Here is a 23,276-nt window from a genome sequence, read left to right as displayed (position 1 = left end):
TCCGTTTTGTTAAGTTGTAACACCCCCCGAAACTGAAACATTTCAGAGTTAAATGAATGATAAACCCATTTGCACTTGTTGGATATAAGATAGGTTATGGTTAACTTGCGCTACGCGAATCGTTGGCTATTTGCCATCTCATATTCTACACTCGCTCGTGGAATAAATGTATCTTATTGGACAATTAAGTGTGTAGTATCATGGGATTTTTATGGGTCTCGCTGTTTTTTGGCGAACCCGTAAGGCGAGCCAAAATACCAGAGACGAGTTAAAATATTCCACGATTCTGCACACTAAATCGTACAGTAAGAGATTTATTATTTAACTCAGTCGGAAAATAGAAGGGTAAAGCTTTTAACTTATAACTTTCTCGCGTGACAAACTATCTTCCATGACTATTCAGCGTGAATATCAGAAAATTCTTTATTGTAAGGTCTACAGAGATACTAACAACGTTGATCGCGGTTTCCAAGTAGACTTGCCAAGTTCTTCGGGAGGAATTTCTTCAATGGCCCTTCAATGCTTCTTTTACGGACCACGGTTTCATTTCATTGAAGTCAGTTTTTCTCTTTTTGTCGTATTTACGTTTTGGTTTTCTTCAATAAACAGAGAAAGTTAATTGTCGTGTAGGCTATCGCTTGTCTCTAGCAACTCGTTTTCGCCAAAAAGCTTAAAAATTTGCAAGCATTCATCGTTTTCTTCGGGAAAAAAATTCATTTTCAATTTCAATTTCATTTGGCATTTTCAGCCATTTTTACCGCTTACGTAAGACTAATACGTTTGCGGTGAAAAACCTGACAAACTGGTCTTCTAGGCCCGGTTATTTGAAATCCAGGATTGGCGTAAACTTTTGTTTCATGCTTTTAACTTTTTGGTGAAAGTTTCCTTTGCTTATTTTTGTTTTTCAAGATTGAAGTTCTGCCGACTATCAGCGTTGAACAGCATTTGGGAGTAAGGAAACAAACTCCTGGGTTAATTTTTAATCTGGGATTAGCGTTAATTGGCTTTTGAAAAACCGAGCCCTGGAGTACAAAATACCGTGACATATTTGTACTCGTTTTGGGTATTTGAACTCTGCTGACTGCAGTTGAATAATAATTAGCATGCAATTATTCCATAAGCGCGCGTTGGATATGAGTTGGTAAATAGCCAACGAGGGGCGTATTGCCGAGTTGGTTATAACCAGTCTCATATCCAAAAAGCGCGAATGGAATAATTGTTTTATTAAATTATCATATATTCTGATCGCTTGGACTCTTGGAAATAAAAGCCACTCGGTTTCCAGCTTGGCAACACTTGACGCCATCACTTTCCATATTAGATCATACGATATATGAGCTGATAACCGAGATTGAGTGAACCAATGAGGAAGCTAGAAACGCGATATCTGAGGTCGAAAATATAATAATTGTTGTTAATTGTTATCGGTACATCAACCAAGTATTGGCGGATTTTACTGTCATCTTTACAGCATGTTTCCCCAGATGTATGCTAGACTTGTTATCTGAGTCTCGTTAAAGGGCCGAGCTCCGCTGAATTTCGTAAATCTCAGTGGTAGAGTATCTGAACTAGAAATCGGGAGATTATAGGTTTGACTCCTGCTCGGAAGAAGTTCGGATCCTTCCGAGTGTGACCAATTCATTACGACAGATAAATCTCTGCATATGTGGATTTCAGTTAACCTCATTGTTGTCGTTTTTTGTCAAAGTTTGTAAACTGTCATGATAAAGTTCTTTTAAATTGAGCCAATAAACGAACCTTTTCTTACAGTATTTTATGGAAGATGTTACTTGAATCCGGACGCCTCAGCCCTGCATGTCACAAGTAAGTTTATACTCATTGTGTCTTTTACTAGGGCCTGGTTGCTCTTATCCCTATTTGTGCCTAACTATGGGTTGATTGTAGCCAAACCAATTACGTTGAACAATTTTTAGCCTCAATTGGGATTTATCGCGTCGAACGACTGACCCTAAAATTAACTACGATGAAAAACCACATGCAGTGGAGGAAATGGTGCAGGTATACAGAAAAGCTGTGCTTGACCCTTTAGCTTTAGGGAATGTGGTCTGCACCAAGTTGAATATTATTTGCCTTTCATCGTGGTCGGAAAACCATTAAGAGTTATTTTCTTCCCAGTTTTAAAGTGGCTCAAACAAATTTTAACAATTTATTAGAAGGGTTGACTCTAAAACGTTCTTTCCCGTAACGGCATTGTTATGAAACCATATGAAACACCTATCATTCCTTAGCAAGATGTAGTCAGTATTGTTAAGGTAATAGCTCACGGACGCAACAGAAAAGTCATGTAAAATCACCGTATACCTTACTAGGTGTAAAGTGATTTATTCTTTTCTCTCGTACAAATCTAGAGACTGGGAAAATAAGAAGGCATGTTTCGCAAAGCAACACCTTATTGCTGATGAAGCCTCTGAGATAGAAACGAAAGCTCGTGGACTTGTTTTCATTTTTGTTTTCTGCCAAGAGAGTAATTACAGTCTCTACCATATCTCGTCTTGTCTTAAACCGCTGCAAAATTTCTAAAAACTCTCTGAATTGGATTCACCAGTTCAGCACCTGTTTGTTGATTCAGTGTTTTTAGCGTCAGTTCATCAGAACAGTAGTGTTAAACTGGGTTGAGCCACCTAAAAGGGACTATGTCACGTTATACATAAATAATAAGCTGCGTTCACACGCTGAAATTGTAAGCTTCATGTAGTGAGCCTTTCACGTTACTTTTCCCTGGATCCAACCCTCTGAGGTCCAATCGGTCGGTTTTGAATGAGAGTAATGGCGGACCGTGAAATCCAAAAGTAACGCTCAAAGTAAACGGCCTTTAGATTAAACAAGACTCAAAATTTTGCCAGTCAGGTGTTAAGCAAACACACTTTCAAAATCTGAAGAAAATAGGAAGTGATTCTTTTTTATCACAAGGGTACTTTAAAGTTCTTATTGTAATGTTTCATTCTTTTGGGGGGCATTTTGTGTGTCATGAAATACATAATTTTGCGTCACATAGCCCCTTTAAATGAACAGAACAGATGTCCTAACTGGGGAATTAAATATAGACGTTTCCATGTTTAAACAACAAAAGACAGAGAATAGTCTGGAAGACTCATATTGAATCACTGTATTTGGTTCTCTTTCAATTCTAAGACTTTGTTTTAGGATTTTATGTAGCCATTGTAGCCGTCTTTAGGTGGGAACCCGTTTTCTAACAAAGCGTTCTTCATTTTTCCTTTATTCAGAGTCCTGGAACGTTTAGGGGCACGTGCACTATCTGCGCATGTTCGAGTTTTTGCAGATTATCTGGTGTATGAGCTTTCAAAATCTGTTGGAGGAAAACACATCAATAAGGTTTGTCAAGAACTGTTTTCTCCGCTAACACGTGATATTGAATAACTTTTCAGGGGTGGCTGTCAGAATCCTAGGTGACAGGAAATTAAGGAGTTTATAGTAGTTGTTTTTTAGACCGAGAAGATGTCATTGAGGATCAAATTTATTCGAGAACTTTTATCTTAATTTTTCAACCTTTTTGTGTTAGAATTGCACTTTTTGGAGATAAAATGGCAGTGAAAGTTGGCTTTCAATTACTGTATTGACATATTTCTGAAATTAAACCTGCTTCTTAGATTGCTTCAAGTCTCCGATTCTCATTGTTATCAAAATATCTTCAACCGTCGGAGTTGACTTCATCACCACCACAGAAGCTAATTTGATTCCCTTTGCTATTTATAGTGTATCGCACACCTTAACGACCTTATATGGAAATACAACGTAGTTACTCTGGATAGACTAGTCCTTTGTTTGGTAAGTGGAAAGCTTTTTTATCGTAGTTAATAATCCTTTAAGATCTCTTTATTAAAGTAAAGTATGTAGCCGAGCACAAATGCTCTTCTAAATGAGGAGACTGTAAATCATATCAAAGTCAAACAGTCAGATTAAATCAACAGTTAAACAGCATTTGAGAAAAAGAGTCAAGTTATTCAAATTAGGGCTACCGCTCCTCCTAAATGTGACCAAATAGTACAGGTTGTCATGGTAACCATGCTATAAAGGTGTGCACCATGTTTGTTTGTTTGTTTGTCTGTTATTAGGCCTTGCGCAGTCATGAAGGAAGTGAAGCCCAGGTTTGCTTCTTCATCATCCAGCTGTTGCTGTTAAAACCGCATGACCTTAGATTGCGTGTGAATGCTTTTATTCGAGAGGCAAGTGGCGGGGTAGTTAAAGGGAGAGTTTCACGTCTCTGCGCATGGGCAAACTGTCATGTCAGCCCAGTTCATTCCATTGTTCTTGAAACAATGGAAAACACTGAGGCAGGAAAAGGAAACAATGTCATAGGAGTGTAATTACTCATTGGAATCACATTTGCAATCATTTCCTTTGTGTCATGAACCTACTGCATGCGAATAGATAACATGTACGTTGTGTCAACTCGTGCGTAAAATAAAATGTTCGACCCGTACAATAAATTCGGGGCCAAAATTAAGTTTGATATTTTCTGTGTAAACCCGCAGTATCTTCCACCAAATATGAGCCTTAGTCATTCAGTGTATTTGTACATCATCTGGCCGTAAGAAATCGTAAAATTTACAACTGCTACTGCCAAAGCTTGAACATGCGCAAAAGCCGTGAAACTGCCCCTTTAATGGGATCATGACCACAGTGGCTATGTTCTATTTCTATGTCCAAATGCAGTCATTTTTAATTATACTTTACAAAGGTTTCTGACAAACTTCAATAAACGAATAATAACACTTTAAAAAATGTGGAAATTAGTGGATAGATAAAGAAATTAAATTTCGTAAACCTTTACTCTCACCACCTAATTGATAGATATTATATGCACTATTATGAATGAAAACTAACTTATTTATAATTAAACTCAGGCTATAGCTGTTTAGATGGCTCATGATCCACTGTTTGGTGGGTTGGAATTTCATACGGTTGCACCGGGTTCAGATCTGGTTAGATTTGTGTTCTGCGATCCCGTCTATGAACTAGCTTAATAGCTAAAGCACCAAGTTCATAAAGCACTTTTAAAAGCAGTTTGAAGAAAAGGCCAAAGTGAGTGCAGAGTGAACAAAGGTTATCGGGGCTTTGGGGGCGGGGGGTGGTTGGGGTGCCCAGTCCAGTCTTTTCGACTTAATAATTGCGTAAATTAGAAACGGAAGTTTGCTTCCAGAGATTCCTTTATGGACGCTTGATCCCAAGAAGTTAGAATTGGTGTTCTGCTTGAGGCGCCATTACACGGAGCTGTGGCCGTGCGCTTCCATGAGTTCATTTGAGGTCATGTGTTTCTGACATTAAAGGAAACCGACTTCCGTTTCTAGAAATTGTCCTTGTAGAAATTTTCAATCGGGCCTTGTCCCCTTCTCTCTTCCTCTTTGTTGATGACGAGCTGGAAGATCTAGCTGCATGTTTAAAACACTGAAGCTAATGGAGAATCTATGGCAAGCGTTGGTCATCTATGGACTTTGACTATAACTGCATCACTCATCCACATAGGGTCCCCCATTTCTGACTTCCACTTGGTCGTCATGTTTTCATTATTCTTTTATGTTTATTTTACCACAGAATTCTCCTCAACATTGGCTTCAACATGAATGGCATCAGAAACACATGGCCTACCATACTGTGAGCTTCTTGCTAAAGGGTTTTAATCTTTTTGACCGGGGTTCTCAAGTACATTTTAACCCTATCTTGTCTCCGGAGACCACATTTCTCTCAGTCATCACAGAGAATAAAGACATTTGGCTTGCTCCAAAACAGGATGTCCTCACATAATGAGGTTTCAGGTTTTCTGCGCAGTCTCAGAGATTCGAAACAATAACAATTGCCAATATTTGCAAAAATTAAATCCATCTGTGACTCATGACAGTGCGCGTCGTTTGGATCCGGCGCTGACTGAAAGAAACACCAACGCTGTGGACGAGAACGACCTGTAACTGGAACGGTCACCAATATTTTGTTTGTTTGTTGTTGTTGTTGTTGTTGTTGTTGTTGTTGTTGTTGGTGGTGGTGTTGGTTTTTTTTTTTTTTTTTGCCTTTAAGTCGCTCATTATGATAATGCATTCGTTTCAGAGCTACCCAGAGCGTTTCTATTTTGAAGGGCTGTTGGAGTCTGCTGGTTCTTCGGTACCCACTGTCCAATATTTGCCAATTTATTTTGGCAATGTTTGTCTGAGGTTTCTGCCGGTAAGTGTGGAGGTGTTGAAAGGATTTAGCGTTGCTTGAACGGTAAACGGAAGACGTCTAGCTTAAGTTTGTGTTTTGCCCAAGATTAATAGAAGAGTTTATTTCAGTTGACTGGATACGATAAGATAGTTTTCTTGGTATTTATTATGAATACGCGCTGCCTTGACTGCCTTGACTGAAAATGCATTTGCCGCCCTGATTCTGATTGGCTGCAGAGATATAAAACAACTTCGCTCGGCCAGTTAGATCCTGGGCATACCATATCAATGCAGCAGTTGGCGCGAATTTTTTGTGCATAAGATTTATTGCTCATGTTTAGCTGCATGATCGTATTGTAGCAACAACCATAGTTTCATGCTACCTCTCTGTTAAACATGTTTTCCTCATTAAATGAATTTGCACGATTTGGCCTTTTGTATTGATAAAAATGGCAATCACATGACTTTTGTCGGGCTTATAGTTTATTGGTGTCTCTCGTAGTATCATTTGCACCGTCGCTCCACTTGGTCGCTAATGATGTTAATTGGGCCAAAAAGTAACTATATGCCCTCCAATAGTCACGTGATTGTCCTGTTTACATAGCAGCCTACTAGGGCTGAATTGCGTAAATTTACAAAGGAACGTTATGATCATGCGGTTAAAAAATGATGTAAAGTTATAATGGTATAATAAGACTACCCTAAAGCCAAAATAACTGTAAGAGCTACACATGGTTACAAATTACTGGTAATCAAAAAATTGATGCAAGAGTAATAATAAAATACTAAGGAAATAATTTTCCAGGTAAGGTTTGATTTTTGTACTTAGAAGGGATGAAATTTTACTTTGAAGAAAAGATTGGTACGCATGGCAGGTCAATTGAAGCGGCGCTGCCTTTTTAGGAACGTGCTTGGGCGTTAATAGCGAACTTAAAGCCCGCCTCACTGTGAGGGAAGAGCAGAGCAAACTGCCGTGTGCGGTGGGCTTTTAGCAACGACAACGGCGACGGGAACGAGAACGTCACAAATTTGCATATTTTGTGGGCAAAAAGCACGTGCGTTTTTCACTTTTGCCCATTTCTTTGCTGTCGTCTGCAAAACAACAACTTGAAATATCCAAATTTGAGGTTTTTGAGGAACGTCAGAACTTGAGGATGAATTTTCATTTTCTTCCCTAAATTAAGGCCCCGTCCACACGTATCCGGAAATTCTGAAAACGGAGACTTTTTTCTCTGTTTTTTGTCTTCAGTCCATACGTAAACGGCGTATTCCGTCACCAAAAACGGAGGTTTTCTAAACGGTCTCCAGAGCGGATACTTAAGTAAACGCAGACCTTCCGTGAACGTGTGAACGGACGAAAACGGAGGTTTTCAAATACGATTATGTCATCGCTCGAGTCCAGTCATCTCCGGTTTTCTTAAATGAAGATGACGGATTCTAGACAAGTTGTGTCTATACTTCTTGGGCTTCTTTCTAGTTTAATAGCTGGCATTCAATTGCATTTTACGTTAAACCTGTAAGCTGAGTATTGAGGAAGTGATTGAACATGGCAAGGTTGCTTTCCGTGTTAGCTACGACAATAATAGGCTCGATCGACCATCCGTTTAGTGCACCCGTGTTTCTCCGCGCACACCACGGCTGGATCACTGGTCCAGCCAATAGGCCACTTTCAAAAATACCATAATACTCTTTGTTTGCCCTCCAAAATTTCGCATAAGCATTTGTTTCCAGTTTCTCTTCAAGGGTCTCAAGAGAAAATAAAAGCAATGCTTATGCAAAATTTAAGAGCACAAACAAAGAGTATTATGGTATTTTTGAAAGTGGCCTAATTGTATTTTCCACCAATCAGAAAGTCACCTGCCTGACAAGTACAGAATATCATTGGTTGAATACAAAATACAATTGCGACGGGTGCTACGTCACGGACGAACGACGCGGACCAGTGATCCAGCCGTTCTTTGGGAGGAGGATGTTCACCGCACTCCCAGAATGGCTGGAAATCGAGCCTACGACAATAAGGGCTGTAAAACGATTAAACAGAAGGTTAATAGAAAGGATAATTTGCGTAGATTTACTGCATCTTTTCGCTGATTTCGACATGTTAAAATATATAACACACACACACACATTACGCCGAATTTCTGCGTGCGGGCTCCTAAATTGCTAGCTTTGCGCATGATTTGTAAGGGAGACTATCGCATTTGCATCGTTTTAGCGTTTTCGTGTGGACAGTTGAATTCGATTTGAATTTGCTACATGTAGACGGGGCCTAAGCGCCGTTCCGATGAGTGTCATTTTTCTCTTATAGAGAACTTAAGCAACGACTACGGCGACGGCAACGAGAACGTCATCTCACAATGTAAATTCGCGTTATTGTAATCACTTCATGACTATTTCAACCCTTTTAATATGGAAAAGGTGTGGTAGTTCGTCAAAAATGGCAACGGTCGGAACGGCGCTTAGTTTAAGGGAGAAAACAAAAATTTATCTTCAAGTGCAAACGTCCTTTGTAAAACCTCAGAATTGGCTATTTGAGTTGCAGACAGCAGCAAAGAAATGGCTTCAGGGCGTGGAAAGCTGTTATTTTTCCCACTAAATCTGCAAATTGGTGACGTTCTAGCTACCGTCGCCGTTGTCGTTTCTTAAGAGCTATCAACTTAGCGAAGTTTCACTCGCGACTTTTGGCGAAAGCAAGTTCCCCCAGTTTGTGGTGGAATTTTGAGGGCTAATGTTCACGCCTGCCGTTGGCGCCGAATATTCAACAATTTGAATCATTTTGTGCACGAGTGAACATTTCCTCCAAGTGTGCTCGCGTTCAAAGCTATCAGCTTACAATATGAGGCAAATATGCATGCGTGTTACAAATGTTCTCAAATCAAAATGGTGATTGGCTGTGTTAATGTGGCCATTTTGATTTATTTCACGGAAATGCGATGCTAAATCTCTCTCTTAAGTGATTCCTAACCAGGACTTTGGGCGGTATATTCGGTTAATATCAGGTGGCCTCTTACATTAGTCTTGGAAATTCTAACGATCCAGTTATTACTAAAGACGAAAACTGGTTGCCTGTGAGAGGCGAAAAAAATTTTGGTATGTTGCTAGAAAACGCTGCGTGGTTTAGTTGCTTGGGCGTTGGATTTGGATGACAACGTAGTGGGAAATTGATTATATGGTTTGTTTTATGAAACACTATGCGGGTGTACTTTTTGAATCTATTATCGCAAGGTTTTCTTATCTTTTTTTTTTTTTTTTTTGTGCTGCATCAGGTATTTGACATTGTTATCCAACGTTTCGTGGAGCTTGCCCCAGTGCACACATCCTTGGATTGTCTTCTTGATCATCTTGGATGCTTGTACAAGTTCCATGGTTTGTTGGTTTATTCTTATCACCTTCAGCTAAATCAAATGCCGTATATTTCTTTTAACGTGAATTTTTTTTTCATAATGTCTCAGATAGTACGCGCGCTGTGATTGGTTTAACAGCCCGCTCAATTTAAAATGTCGATAAAACATTATCTAGCATGTTTTTCATGTTGTTTCTGTTACATAAACTTGTAAAACTGTATAAATCTTGCAAGCAACTATTTCAAACAGCCAAGAAGATTCAGTTTTTTGGATTTTGACACGGCAATCTTTGTGGCAGTTGAACCTTCCGCTTGACTTCAACTAGTTTCTTTTCCCGCGCGCCGGATTAACCTCAGCGATATAATAAATATCTTACTATTCTCGTTTTCTCGGTCTGCACTGTAAGTTACGGATCCTTGTTTTTTCCCCGTTGATTTATGGCCCGCGCGCTTCGCACTTGAGCCATAAATCAACGGGAAAAACTCGGTCCGTAAGTTACAGTACGGACCTCAAACTCGGTTAGTAAGAAGTATTTATTCTTATTTCAGTAAATATCTGCATATCACAAGTTGGACTTTAATATAATGTAAACATTTTTTATGGAAATTCGCACGAACTCGGATACAAATCTGAATTGATAGATACACTGAGTGATGTTTTTGAAGTTCTCAAACTTGGACAAGACATAACGCGCAACAATTAAAGATTGTCTTGATCGATTTTCCAGGAAACATTTGATGGCGTAAAGTGCGTTGAGTTATGACAAAATTTCTTCCTTGTTTTAGTGCTTTTGCTTGTAAGTATCAATTGTTACGTTTCGTTTCAGTTTTGCACATCACTTTTATTAAAACTTGAACAAGTATTGTCGGTCATTTTTGTTCCGATTTTGTTGCTTTCAGCCGTTCGCGCGTGGTTGCCTAGTAACTAAAGTGGAAGTCTACAGAGTACAATTTGGGATAACATTTTACCTCTGTAGACATATTTGATGCGTCTTTGCTTATTTCTTCACTAGATCGTCCAGTTACATTCTTGTACAATACGCTACATTATTACGAGCACTGCCTTCGTGACAAGCCCTCGCTCAAGAAAAAACTGGTTGGCGCAATAATCGGTGAGTCAGCTAGACTGAATGGTCGTTAATATGCAGTTGCATCAGCGAGGTAGAGATCTACAACGCGTATCGACACCATTAACAATTGCAAGTTAACGTTTAAGAATTTATTTCGTCATTTTCTCAATTTGCTTAACATCTACAAATAAGCCGAATTATACAGCACATTAGATCATATATCTTAAATGAATTTTGCGCTGTAATAAAATTATTATTATTAAGTTATTACACGAACTGAATTCGGACCTACCACCCACATACAGCGCAACGTGGTTTAAGATCACGTGACCGATAGTTGATGTTGTGACAACCTTGAAATAACTTTTGAAATGCTGTTATTTCTCTGAGTTGGTAATTGTTTAGATCACGTTATCCTTCCTAATCTGGAATATAAATAGCATGGAATTTCTGGGAAACAATTGAGTATTTATCGATGCTCACATTCTCCTGCATAACCTCAAATAATTTGTTGATTTCATGTTGTTGTTAGGAAGAGATATAACATGCACGTGGAGAGAGAACAATATCTTGAAAGGCATTTAATTAAATCACAAAGTTTCCGTTTAAGTCTAACCATTTGCTACCCATTTTTATAAAATATTTAGGATAGTACGCGCACTCTCATTGGACAATAGCTGTGTTTAGATGAGAGTATGGAAACACGGCTGTGACATTACACGAATTTTGTTTTGTTATGTATTGTAAGACGCGCGTTTTGATTGGCTGGTAGGAAATATGAGCGTGTATCAAGAAAATCCGTTTCAATCTAGAAGTGAAAAAACAGCATTTTCTTTCATTTGTCGAATTATCTTTGAGGAAAGTTTTATAAAAGCAATAGAGGACTTTTTCCTGTGTTTCCACAGCCTCATCTAAACACTTGGGGGAGTTGGGAGAATTCTCGACAGCTGTTTTTCTTTACTTGGGACTGGAGGCTTGAGGACACGTTGTTCTCAGACGCAATTGATGTTGGCGTTGCGGAGAAGAGCTTGGGGCACTTCATGACGATGACCAAAATCGTCTTGCATTTAATTATTCGAACAAGAAGTGATTTTGAAAAGCATTTGACTATAAAAAATTGCGATAAAACATTTCTTAAAATCATTTTAAGATAAAAAATTGCTAAAAAGCGACGACGTTTCGACGCTAGCTAAACGTCATTATCAAGTCAAAATATGTTAGTGAGTTTCGGTCTATAAATACTAAAAAACAATAGCTGATTAAAAGCTGTAACGTGGGTAAATAATAATTAAAAAAATTATTGTTGCTTAATGGGTTGGCTCTAAACTACCAAATCCTTGCTATGGACCCCTTCAAATGGTCATTTCTCGAGTTCCTTTAACTCTACAGTTATCCTTTATTGCCAAGTGTGTGCTATTTAACATTTCTATGTCTGGTTCGACTCACAACCATATTTGGTAAATCGCGTGACCAAAACAGAAAGTGCCTAAAAACCCAGCAAGGTTTCAAAGAACCATCCATGGAACCTTTTTCTTGGTCTCTTGACTAAAAAGCTTCCTTAGCAACCATTGTCTTTGTGTTGTTAAGTGCCACGCCCTTAAGCTCCCGAAAAGGAAGTTTAAGATCTCTAACGCGACATCAACTAGCAGAACTACACACAGCATTAGTATGGAGGAATGTTGTTGATTATTTTAAGGTGTTTGGCATGCAAGATGGTATAGCGCCTAGGAATTTTTACAGACGGAAAACTTGTCGTTGGATGCTCACATCCTTCACATCATTCACGCTGCCCGTCAGTAGAAAGAGAACCGTAAAGAAATGTTTTAAAATATTGCCGTTGTAATCAGGGGAGAACATATTTAGTATTTCCGTCCATTTCACCCCGATTATTTCAAAAGAATAAAATATAAAATAAAGGTTGTTTGGACGTTACGCCTTGGCCGGCAGGGTGGTTGACCAACAATAGATCTCTCATTAGCTTCTTTTTTTGTTCGTATTCCATCATTTGTAGAATTTGCCATTGTTTTCATCCTCGCTAGCGATTGGATGCTAACCTCCTACAGTGTTTTCACTCACGTGATCAGTAACCTTGTTTTTTGCACTGAAAAAAAAGAAGACGTTTGCATGATAACAGAGCTCAATTCCCGGAGGATTAGTTGGGGACACCAACATGGCCGCCGTTCCATTGTTTAGGAACACCAACGTGGCCGCCGTGACGTCACGTGGAAACACTCTATAGCATTGGGATGATATCTGTTTACAAACATTACTTTTGTTATTCAAATGTACCACAGAAGCAAAAGACCCTTTGTCTCGATAGCCAAAGAGGCTCTGGTTGGAACATTAATGACAATACGTGACGTCAACGATATCTTCACTATAGAAATGTACCAAAATATAAAGCGCTTCCCCAGAGCGTTGAGAGACAATGGCGCTGCACTTTTTCAACCTTCTCTTCCCTGCTACGACGTGAAATGATCAAGTCTTATTTTATGTGGAGGAAGTGTGCATCCATCGATAAATTTTCGATTTTCTCTTTAAACCATCAAGCCTTTCATGCAAGTTTAATTCCTTAATAGTTGCTATGCAATGTACATTCTGGACACCTTGGTATAATCGTGAAATGATTGCAATAACGCGAAGTTATATTTTCAGACGATGTTCTCGTTGCCTTTGTCATCGTTTTTTGCTTAAGCAACCTAATTTCATATTTATGCGACCCTCTGTCTTATCCGCAATAGTGCATCTTTATTGACTGAGGCTCCAGGCAGTAAGAAGAGCTTTTGACCATTATTTAGATTCATCTAAGGTGTACGTCTTTGTGTTCTTTCAACAGGTGCCCAAAAGGATGTTCATCCCACTGGATGGTAAGTCTCTTTTGCCTTCACTTGGCTCTGTTGAAAGTGCCTGGCACTTCATGACTGCACTTCACGTCACTTCACTGCGGGAATTCGTAATTTCTGACGTTCGAATGGGAACGAGCTAATGAGTTAGATATTCAGTATTCTCACGGCACGATAAAGATATGGGTATCCATCCCCGCCAAAATTCAAACTTGTTGTTCTTGAACCCAAACCTTGGGTAGACTTTCATATACCGTACCAAAATGGCGGAATAGGCCTTGCTGATTAGGCCTTGCTGATTACGTATTGTTGTGTTCGCTTTGTTCTTTTGTTTATTCAATTTGTCAATTCAAACATTCAATTGGTCCATTCAAACATACAATTCGGCAATTCAGACATTCAGTTCCTCGGGGATGGATGTCCGTGGGCGGTTCAGGGCTGAGCTGAAGATCCTAGTCATTCTGCATCTATCAGTCTCAGTGCTCACTACCTCTTTTGCTCGAGTTTAGTTTACTATGCATTCAAGTTACTAAAAATAGTTTTTCAAAACCTCATTAATAATTCATAAGGCAAACAGCTTATCAAAACAACGATAAAACGTCACGTGAATGAACCTTTACACCTGGTAATCTATGCTCATTCTGAAAAGCGCCGTAGCGGTTTTGATTTCAGTCCCAGGGGAGTGCGGGGCTGAATGTGCAAACAAGGCAATTATCGCTTATTCTCAAATGAGGCCCCGTCCACACGTATCCGGAAATTTGTGAAAACGCAAATTTTTTTTCACGAATACGGCTTGCGTCCACACGTATCCAGCGTATTTTCCGGCGGTATCCGGAAATTTTTGAAAACGCTCTCCAGAGTGGAAATTTTTTTATCCGATACGAATACGTATACGTCTGGACGGTCGTATCCGCAAATTTGCGAATACGCTTACGTCATTCTCTTGGATCCAGTCTTCACGGCGAGCATTAAACAAACATGGCGTACAGCAAGGTTGTGTCTTCTTTGTTAATTGCTCTGATTTCTAGTTTGATGTCATGCTTTCAGATAAATGCAGCTGTGATAAATTTACACAACAAATACTTTTACTTTCGTGACCGTCAGCAGTAGTTCAACTTCATCATCGGTCCATTTATATGAATCAGCAATGTTTGTAGCTAACCCTGCTTCTTCGTTTTCTGCTTGTTTGCTCAGCCTTGCAGGTTGCCCCTGTGCGAAAATATTAAAAGATTATTTTGTGACACATCGTGTTGATTTTGGCGCGGATTTTTCCAACAGTGCTTTTTCTTCATCGGCAGTTTTCAATTCTCTGAACTTTCAAACAATAAGGACTGAAGGAAAAAACGTGCTTTTAAAATTACCTTACTTGTTTTTCATGTATGCTGATATCTTCCTCTCAAATTTGAACCTTTGTTCGGACTCCCGAGGGACACGCTTTTTGTGGAATGTTTATGAAGCCGTTCAAAAACCTCGCAGCACTTGTTTTATCGAGTTTAAAAACACTGCTGCTCGTTTTTTAAACACTACATAATGTTGAAGATTCTTCTAGGCCAGGCAACGTTTACATTTGGTGCCCACTTGCCTTTACGCACGGGGTTACAATGATGATGATAACAGTTCATAGTACTATGGGATTTTCCAATACGGATTAGCAGACTGACCACGTGATTAGTGCTGGGCGGCCGAACGTTGTGATTGATTGTAAGACCACATAGGAAATAATTTTTGACGTTGCCGTAGACTGTAAGGAAGAAAGAGCTGGAGAAGATTGTCAAGTATTATGAGTTGGATGGAGAAATAAAGGAGCATGTAGGATATGATCAACCAAGGTCATCGTTGTAGCTATTGGTTGCGTGGGCACCCTGGGGATTTTGCTTAGAGAAGGAAAACATGCCACAACGAGTGCACCGAATCCAAAAATAGTCTCTATTTAGCACACTAAGGGCTTTAAGACAAGTCCTTGGGACCTTAGGAAGCTGGATGCAACTTGCTATCAGGGCTAAAGAATCCAAATGTCAAATGTGCTGGCACGTCTCGTTGTGAATTCCTTTTAGACAAGATTAACGTCAATGCTCCGATACTTAGTAGAAGCAATTAAAACGACAATTGAATTTTAAATTTTCATGAGCCCCGTAGAGTCCGGAAGATTCGTTTACGGTTCGCGCCATTTTTTGTGGTAAACGTGTATTTTGTGAGGCATTTTTGACACTGCATGAAAAGTGCAAAAAGTAGCTTAAGTAATGGTCATTTCTTTACTGTCCAACAGGTGTCTGTCCAAGGGCTATCTGGATTATTTATCCAATTCTGAAGAGACGCCCTGGACGCCAGATATGGAGTATTACTGTAATGTCATTGGTCGACTTGTAGACAGTATCCTTTTGATAGTATACTTGTGTGGCTGTAAAGGAAACATGTAAAGAGAATTTTACACACAGTGGTAGAAAACAGTGGTAGCAAATTATATAAATATATTTTTTGTATTGAAGACAGTGTCGATATTGCGAGAAGAATGACTCTGTTATTCCCAACTTTCACAACTGTGATTGCGGCCTTTCTTTTTCTGAGGGTTCAGAAAGAAAATGCCACCCCTCTCCCTTCCCTTCTCCAATTTAACTATTTAACTAAACCTCTCTTTCAAGCTGAATTTTAATATATCGAATGTGGCCAATTTTTGAAGTTCTCGGTTTTAAAGTGTCACTGTGATCAAAAAATTACTTTCTTTTCTTCTTGAGATTTTGAAAGTGTGTTTGCTTAACACCTGTCTTGCAAATTTTTTAGCTTTGATTTTTATCCAAAGGAGGTTTGCTTAAGTGTAGGTTGATTTTGGATTTCACGTTCAAAACTGACCGATTGGACCTCAGAGGGTTGGATCAAGGGAAAAGTGACGTCATTTATTCACAAGCTTAAAATTTCAGCGTGTAAATGCATCTTATTATATATGCAAACACAAGTGTGTTTGAAAGTCTGAAAGCCTGAAACTCTCGTGCTGCATATTAATTCAGGGGCGTACACACGCACAGCATTCTTAAACTAGTGAGTCTTTGACGTCATTTTCTCCTCGATCCAGCTCTCTCAAGATTTCAAAAGTTGGTAATGGCGGACCATTAAATAGAAACATTCGAGTTAAAATAAAGCGGGCCATTTAGGGTTTAGTTAACGTAGTTTTGAAAACCAAGGAGAAATAATAATTGATTTGTGGTCATAGTAGCACTTTAACGAGATCCCTTGTGACACATTGTGATGTGTATACAAAGTTCCATGAATTTTATTATGCAGCAATATTGGACGTGCGTGAAAATGAGGGAAACCGTTGATAAAAGATCAATTGGAAAAAAATATTTGTGGCGTGGGAAGGGGGTGGGGGGATGTACAAGTATGAAGGATATTATTAAGCAACGTGAAGACCATATGAAAGGCAACCGCGTAACTGCGATGAACAGCGTTAAGAGACACACGTGGCAGTTTGGTAACCAGTGAGATGTTTACAAAGCATTTTGGAAATGAATTTTGGCCTTTGTAGGGCAGATCCAGCCAGTGCTCATTGAAGGATTTGAATCCAGATAGTCTGCATGCCACCTCGTAGAGGTTGTCAAAATTTAAAGAGAAACCTTTTGCATAGTCAGTAGAGTTTGCACTGGTTTTATAACAACATTGTATAGAAGGTATTTTTCAGTTTCTTTTCATCCCAAAGTCTGCTAATGTCTCCATGGTCCAACTGGTAGATGGACGTAGTCAAAAGAGTCTCGTGTATTCCAGAAGTAAATGATGTGAGATAATAGGCTCGAGTCCTTTTTTTGCTATATCCACCTCATTACTATTCAATTCATCATCGCAACAATGGTGAAAAGGTATTCTCGTCATTTGCCTCTTTTTCAAATTGAGAGCATTTTTAAGGTTTCTTAACCACTTGCAAGCTATTTCTGGTAAGTCCCCACCTCCTTTTCCCGCCTGTGATTGGAGGTTTAATGAGTTTGCAAACCCAGTTGCGCATGCCCTGCACGTGACTTGGGTGGAGTTAATGGCGTTACCTGTCACGGGTCCGGAAGTAGGCGATGCTTTGTTTGACGTCATCTTCAAAGGAAGCTACGTTACTCATGACATGGGCATTCGCGATAATATCATGGAATGGATAAATGCTGTTGGATTGGTTTTGTCTTCACTTCCGGTAAATGCTCAATTATTCTTTTCTTCTGGTCATTTCCAAATATGGAAAGATTTCCCTATTTCATCTTGCATTCATGAATAGACCATATTCGTATTGGTATTCGCATTGGACTGAAACTAGCTCCCAGTGGAGGCTAATGCGGGCGAATATGTTAAAGTATTTGCATCTGAAAAGATTCCCTCGCGCGCATTAGCCTCCATCTTGAGCTAGTTCCAGTCCAAACTGAGAAATTGTGTTCGGAAATTTTATTCGGGATTTCAACAGCTATGGCCATGGATGGTGACGTTTCTTTGCATGAATAAGTTAAGTCAACTGAGTTATACATTGCCATTTGGTCCTCTGCTTGAAAAACACGCATCTTGGACTTAGCAACAACCCCGAGGTATCTGCAATGGTCAGATGTTTGCGATCTCGTGGACAGTAAGCTAGGCATGGCGTTTTGTACATTAACTCGATCAAATGACTCGGCAGCTACGACTGACTAGTAGAATGAATATCTGTTACATGTGTCATAGTCCAGAACCATGAACACACTTTTCTGTTGAATGGGAGGGGGAGGATTTCGTATTGCGTATTTAGCCTAAGGAAGGTCTGAATTTTTTGCATTAGAAAAGGACAGTCGTCTTTGACATTGTGATATCTAAGTTATGCGCAACCTCCCGGAAGCACAATAGCACAATAGGAGATACGGTATTTTGAAGAAATACTCGTTCTCTCCGAAGAACGAGCATGTTAAGTCGGTGAGATTGATTTTTTTTCTGTGAGCTTCGAACCTCGGGTTTAAAATACATTCATTTGGTTTGCTGGAAGTCCAGAAAAAGAGATAAACACTCTTACTTTTTTTTTTATTCCTCAGGAACCTTACTGGAGTAAAGTGTACGAAAAAATAACTGTGGTCCTTGTGAACGATCTTTCCGCGCGAGACGCGTCAGTGGAGAACTTGGCAAGATCCTCTCCATTCCCTTACTCCTTTTTGGAGTTTGCAACCAATGTGGCCATGCATTCAGAAACCAGTGCAGATCACGTGTTAGCCACAACTCATGCGTTCTGGCATCATGCGAGCATTGGACAGCTTTGCCAGGTCCCTCAGTGAGTACTGTCTGTTCTGCTCTAACAGAGGTCCTTTAAAGTGCCCATAACGTGAAAATGTTTATTTTCTTATTTGAAAGTCCATTTTGCGAAACAGTTTTTTGATTCAAACGAGAGGCAAATTTCTGCAATTTTCAAATAACGTTCAAATTGTCCTCCACTTGGCACACCACTCGCTCAAGTCTTGTCTCAACTTATGACGAAGATTCAGGAACACGTGATTAGAGAATATGAGGATTTGAAGGTTGTTGTGAAAAAATGCCTGAAAGATGCGTAGCCACTTGATGTAACAACACAGCTGATCCTAGAAAAAGAGTAAGTATGCATAGGAATACTTTCTTCGACTCGGAAAACGCAATAGCTAAAAAAAGAAGGAAAAATGGCTGCAGATTTTGTCTTGGTGAAAAGAAAGAACTGGAAGCCCGGTAAAACTTCGTCACTGTGCTAGATTCACTTCAAGGAGGATGACTTCGCTTACAGGAACAGGCATAACCGTTGATTTAATTCCCTTGCGAAACCTTCTTATCCTCTTGCTCTTTTCTGTAATTTTGTAGCCATTCCTCGTGAGGTAATGGTTCTTCCACGTAGGGTTCCATGTAGTTCTGGGTTTCAGTGCTACAACAAGTTGCAAAAATGGTGGAGACACTTCACCTTCTTGGGGCGTTAGTAATTTACCTATTATCTCTCACACTGCATCCCCCCCTCTTATCAGTGTTGCTAGCAAGACTGACTTAAACAGTCAACATTGAAAGGGGGAGAGGGGAAGGGAAGTGGGAAAGGTTTAAATTCTAGATACGGCGGGTATTGGAAGTTAGAAAAGGTGTTTTTGAATGAAAGTGTCCCAACAATTTTGCAACTTGTTGTAGCACTGAGTGAGTGACTCGACGAGACCGCAACTAGTCGCCTCAAATTATTCTTTTTAAATCCTCATTTATTCACTTCTGGATTCAGAGGCACTTTCCTCGATGATAGACATAGACATTATAGATTTTTTTCGTTATTGAAAAATACCAAAAATGATCGCAAAGCGATACCTTGGCGTTGATCAGTAACAAAACATAGGACCCACGCCAACAAGCATTCCTGAATCTACGTCACAGCGAGCCCGTGAAGTCCTGACCAGCAGAAGGGGTGTACCAAATAAAGGTAGGATTTTAAAAAATCGTAGAAAATTCGCCTCACATTCAAATCGAAAATTATTTCGCCAAAGTTCATGTTCACGTGTTGATTGGCATAATTCAACATTCGACATGGATGACACACTGTTCAACGTTTGTTGAGCAACAGCTGCAACATTTGTTGATCAACAAATGTTGAACCATGTATCACCGGCTTAAGGCGGCTCCCTCTCTATTAATATTCACAATCTTATAAAAGACAAGGGTCATATTAGAACTTGAAGAACAAATCACCATTCGTTAGTGCCAACGTTTTGTTTTAGACGATTTTTGCATATTTGTACTCAGTAGACTATTTCGCTATTTGTAAGGTCCTTGTCATTCATGCGGCGTTCCTACCCTTTGTGTATAGAAGGAAACGGACAAACTTGAGATTTCAAATGAACCCCCGTAACTGGTCGTTAACCCCGTAACTGAAGGAAGTTACCATAAGCACAATATTCTTGCTGTTGCCGTAATAATCTTATGAGCGATATATGGTTGTACCTCAGGCTGTTTGCGCTTTCTATAGAGTTTGACTTCCACATCATGAGTATTGTGACATTAATTCACTACAAGTTGGATCCGCGTCTTAACTTGTCTTTTTTCTCCAAAGGTTTATTCGCGAGCGTGTCTCACCGCTGACTACAAATGAGGCTCAGTTTATGTATGTTTGTCACCTTGTGGGACCATTCCTTCAGAGATTTCTACATGAAAGACCCAGATGTCTACAAGAGGTATTTTTTATAAATAATAGTTTATTGTGGTTGCTTGCATACAGCATTGGTTGTGGTTGCTTGCATACAGCACTGGAACGTGAAAACGAAGTTAACCTCCTGAAACCAGTAGTGATTTAAACTTGACAACCAGTTTGACATTTTCTCCTGCAAAATGCCTGCCCATTCAGTAGCATTAACTTTTCCGATAAATATATGTGCTGATATACTCGAGCTATGACAAAGACCATCAAATACCAAAGAGTGAAACAAGATTCAATTCTCTCGGCACATACGAAGCACAACTCTAGTTTTAAGAGCGCTTCTCCGGACATTTCACACAAGATCATTCAAGACTGAAAATCTCAATTTGGTAAGTTTGTCACAATAAGGGACAACCAAAACCATTCGTACAGAAATATTTTTCAGTTTGTTTGGATTGTTATTTTACTTTAAGGGCGACTTTTACACTTTGGTGCAATTGTGAGTAAAAAGTAAGTTGAAACGACTAGAAAGTAGCACTATTTACAGGTGAAGAGGGAGTAATATGAAAATCGCAAGAAGACGGTATAAATAGAATAGACCCCCCAGTTTGAGCTGTTACATATACTTTAAACGAGTTCATGGTACCCCTTACGCTTTCCTACGTGGACTGGCGATTTAAACAAGCTACACTTTCAATCGGTTTTAACTCGCTCGCAAGGTCCCAAAGCTAAAGGTGAAATAACGTAAAATGATTATCTAAACACGGTTTTGGTTTCTTTTATTGTGGTGAAGTTTGACAGTTTTTTTTCCCATCGTGCATGGTGAAAGTTCGCAAGTACTGCTCTCAGTAACCAGAAGCGAGTGTATTAAGTAAAAGATCCGAATTGCAAATATCAAAGAACCAACCCACATTTAGGACCTTTTCTTAATTTTAGACTGTGTGGTGTTTCCCTTTTTTTTCTTTTCAAATGAAATGTACGCATGGAATCAAAAACCCCAAAACTAGTAATGTGGCTGCCTCCGAACGTCGCACTTTTGGCGTCCAAAGGAGTTTCAACGAACACAAGACTGTCGTTATCCGCAAGAAGAGCAGTTTATTCTTTTGATCACAACTAAGTCGTTACGTTTACGTTAAGGCGTAAACGGATGGCCGAAGGATCACAGGAATAAAGAGCTAGAGGAATCACAGTTGCGATTAGAACGAAACATGGCGACGACTCGCTAATATGAAAGATTTCTAAGCAGCACGAGCGGTCACCAAGCAATTTGGAGACATCCGCTGACCTTGCTGGTTAATTTATTGCTGCACTGCTATAGTACAAATAGAGGATGTTACATGGCCGCGCGGGGAGACGAATTTTTGCTTCGAGTGCTGAAAGTATCTCTAACGAGTGAGCGAAGCGAACAAGTGAGAGATACTTTCAGCACGAGAAGATAAAATTCGTATCCCCAAGCGGCCATGTAATATCCTCTATTTATTATATAGATATTGATGAAATGTCTAGATTTAAAATAACTTGTCTTGTATTCATTTTCGAAATGATGAAAAAGTGTTCACCAACCACTAAAACACGCATGTTGTGTGACATGAAACAAGATATGAAAGTTATGAAAAAGAAATCATGATAATGTCAAATTTGCAATAAAAATGTTAATGTAGTGGAGAAGAATTATATTAAAGCACAAAAGTGTCTTACAATGAAGAGGAAGCTCGCGTTTTATTGGCTAATCGTGTTCGTTACCATGACGACAGCTATATCCTCACATGTGAAAGATAAAAATGATACGTTTACAAATAGAGGATGTTACATGGCCGCGCGGGGAGACGAATTTTACCTTCGAGTGCTGAAAGTATCTCTAACGAGTGAGCGAAGCGAACGAGTGAGAGATACTTTCAGCACGAGAAGATAAAATTCGTATCCTCAAGCGGCCATGTAATATCCTCTATTTATTATATAGATATTGATGAAATGTCTAGACTTAAAATAACTTGTCTTGTATTCATTTTCGAAATGATGAAAAAGTGTTCACCAACCACTAAAACACGCATGTTGTGTAACATGAAACAAGATATGAAAGTTATGAAAAAGAAATCATGATAATGTCAAATTTGCAATAAAAATGTTAATGTAGTGGAGAAGAATTATATTAAAGCACAAAAGTGTCTTACAATGAAGAGGAAGCTCGCGTTTTATTGGCTAATCGTGTTCGTTACCATGACGACAGCTATATCCTCACATGTGAAAGATAAAAATGATACGTTTACAAATAGAGGATGTTACATGGCCGCGCGGGGAGACGAATTTTACCTTCGAGTGCTGAAAGTATCTCTAACGAGTGAGCGAAGCGAACGAGTGAGAGATACTTTCAGCACGAGAAGATAAAATTCGTATCCTCAAGCGGCCATGTAATATCCTCTATTTATTACATAGATATTGATGAAATGTCTAGATTTAAAATAACTTGTCTTGTATTCATTTTCGAAATGATGAAAAAGTGTTCACCAACCACTAAAACACGCATGTTGTGTAACATGAAACAAGATATGAAAGTTATGAAAAACAAATCATGATAATGTAAAATTTTGCAATAAAAATGTTAATGTAGTGGAAAAGAATTATATTAAAGCACAAAAGTATCTTACAATGAAGAGAAAGCTCGCGTTTTATTGGCTTATCATGTTGGTTACCATGACAACACCTATATCCTCACATGTGAAAGATAAAAATGATACG

The 23,276-nt window shown here is 39.2% G+C and overlaps 1 protein-coding gene across 1 annotated transcript in view; it reads left to right on the top strand.

The window, feature by feature from the left end:
• Window positions 1–23,276, top strand: part of LOC137977852 (mediator of RNA polymerase II transcription subunit 23-like) — a 100,622-nt gene that overhangs the window by 70,864 nt on the left and 6,482 nt on the right. The window contains exons 26-38 of the mRNA XM_068825199.1: window positions 1,771–1,824; window positions 3,246–3,354; window positions 3,736–3,807; window positions 4,095–4,205; window positions 5,575–5,634; window positions 6,082–6,195; window positions 9,440–9,539; window positions 10,530–10,628; window positions 13,423–13,453; window positions 15,696–15,799; window positions 17,344–17,594; window positions 18,451–18,683; window positions 20,457–20,577. Coding sequence (XP_068681300.1) covers window positions 1,771–1,824; window positions 3,246–3,354; window positions 3,736–3,807; window positions 4,095–4,205; window positions 5,575–5,634; window positions 6,082–6,195; window positions 9,440–9,539; window positions 10,530–10,628; window positions 13,423–13,453; window positions 15,696–15,799; window positions 17,344–17,594; window positions 18,451–18,683; window positions 20,457–20,577 — 1,459 coding nt within the window. The remainder of the gene's footprint in view (window positions 1–1,770; window positions 1,825–3,245; window positions 3,355–3,735; window positions 3,808–4,094; window positions 4,206–5,574; window positions 5,635–6,081; window positions 6,196–9,439; window positions 9,540–10,529; window positions 10,629–13,422; window positions 13,454–15,695; window positions 15,800–17,343; window positions 17,595–18,450; window positions 18,684–20,456; window positions 20,578–23,276) is intronic.

This window comes from Montipora foliosa, chromosome 11 (assembly GCF_036669935.1).
Source record: "Montipora foliosa isolate CH-2021 chromosome 11, ASM3666993v2, whole genome shotgun sequence".
Lineage (NCBI taxonomy): Eukaryota > Metazoa > Cnidaria > Anthozoa > Scleractinia > Acroporidae > Montipora > Montipora foliosa.
Note: the sequence above shows the minus strand (reverse complement) of the source record. Positions and strands in the feature narration are given on the sequence as shown.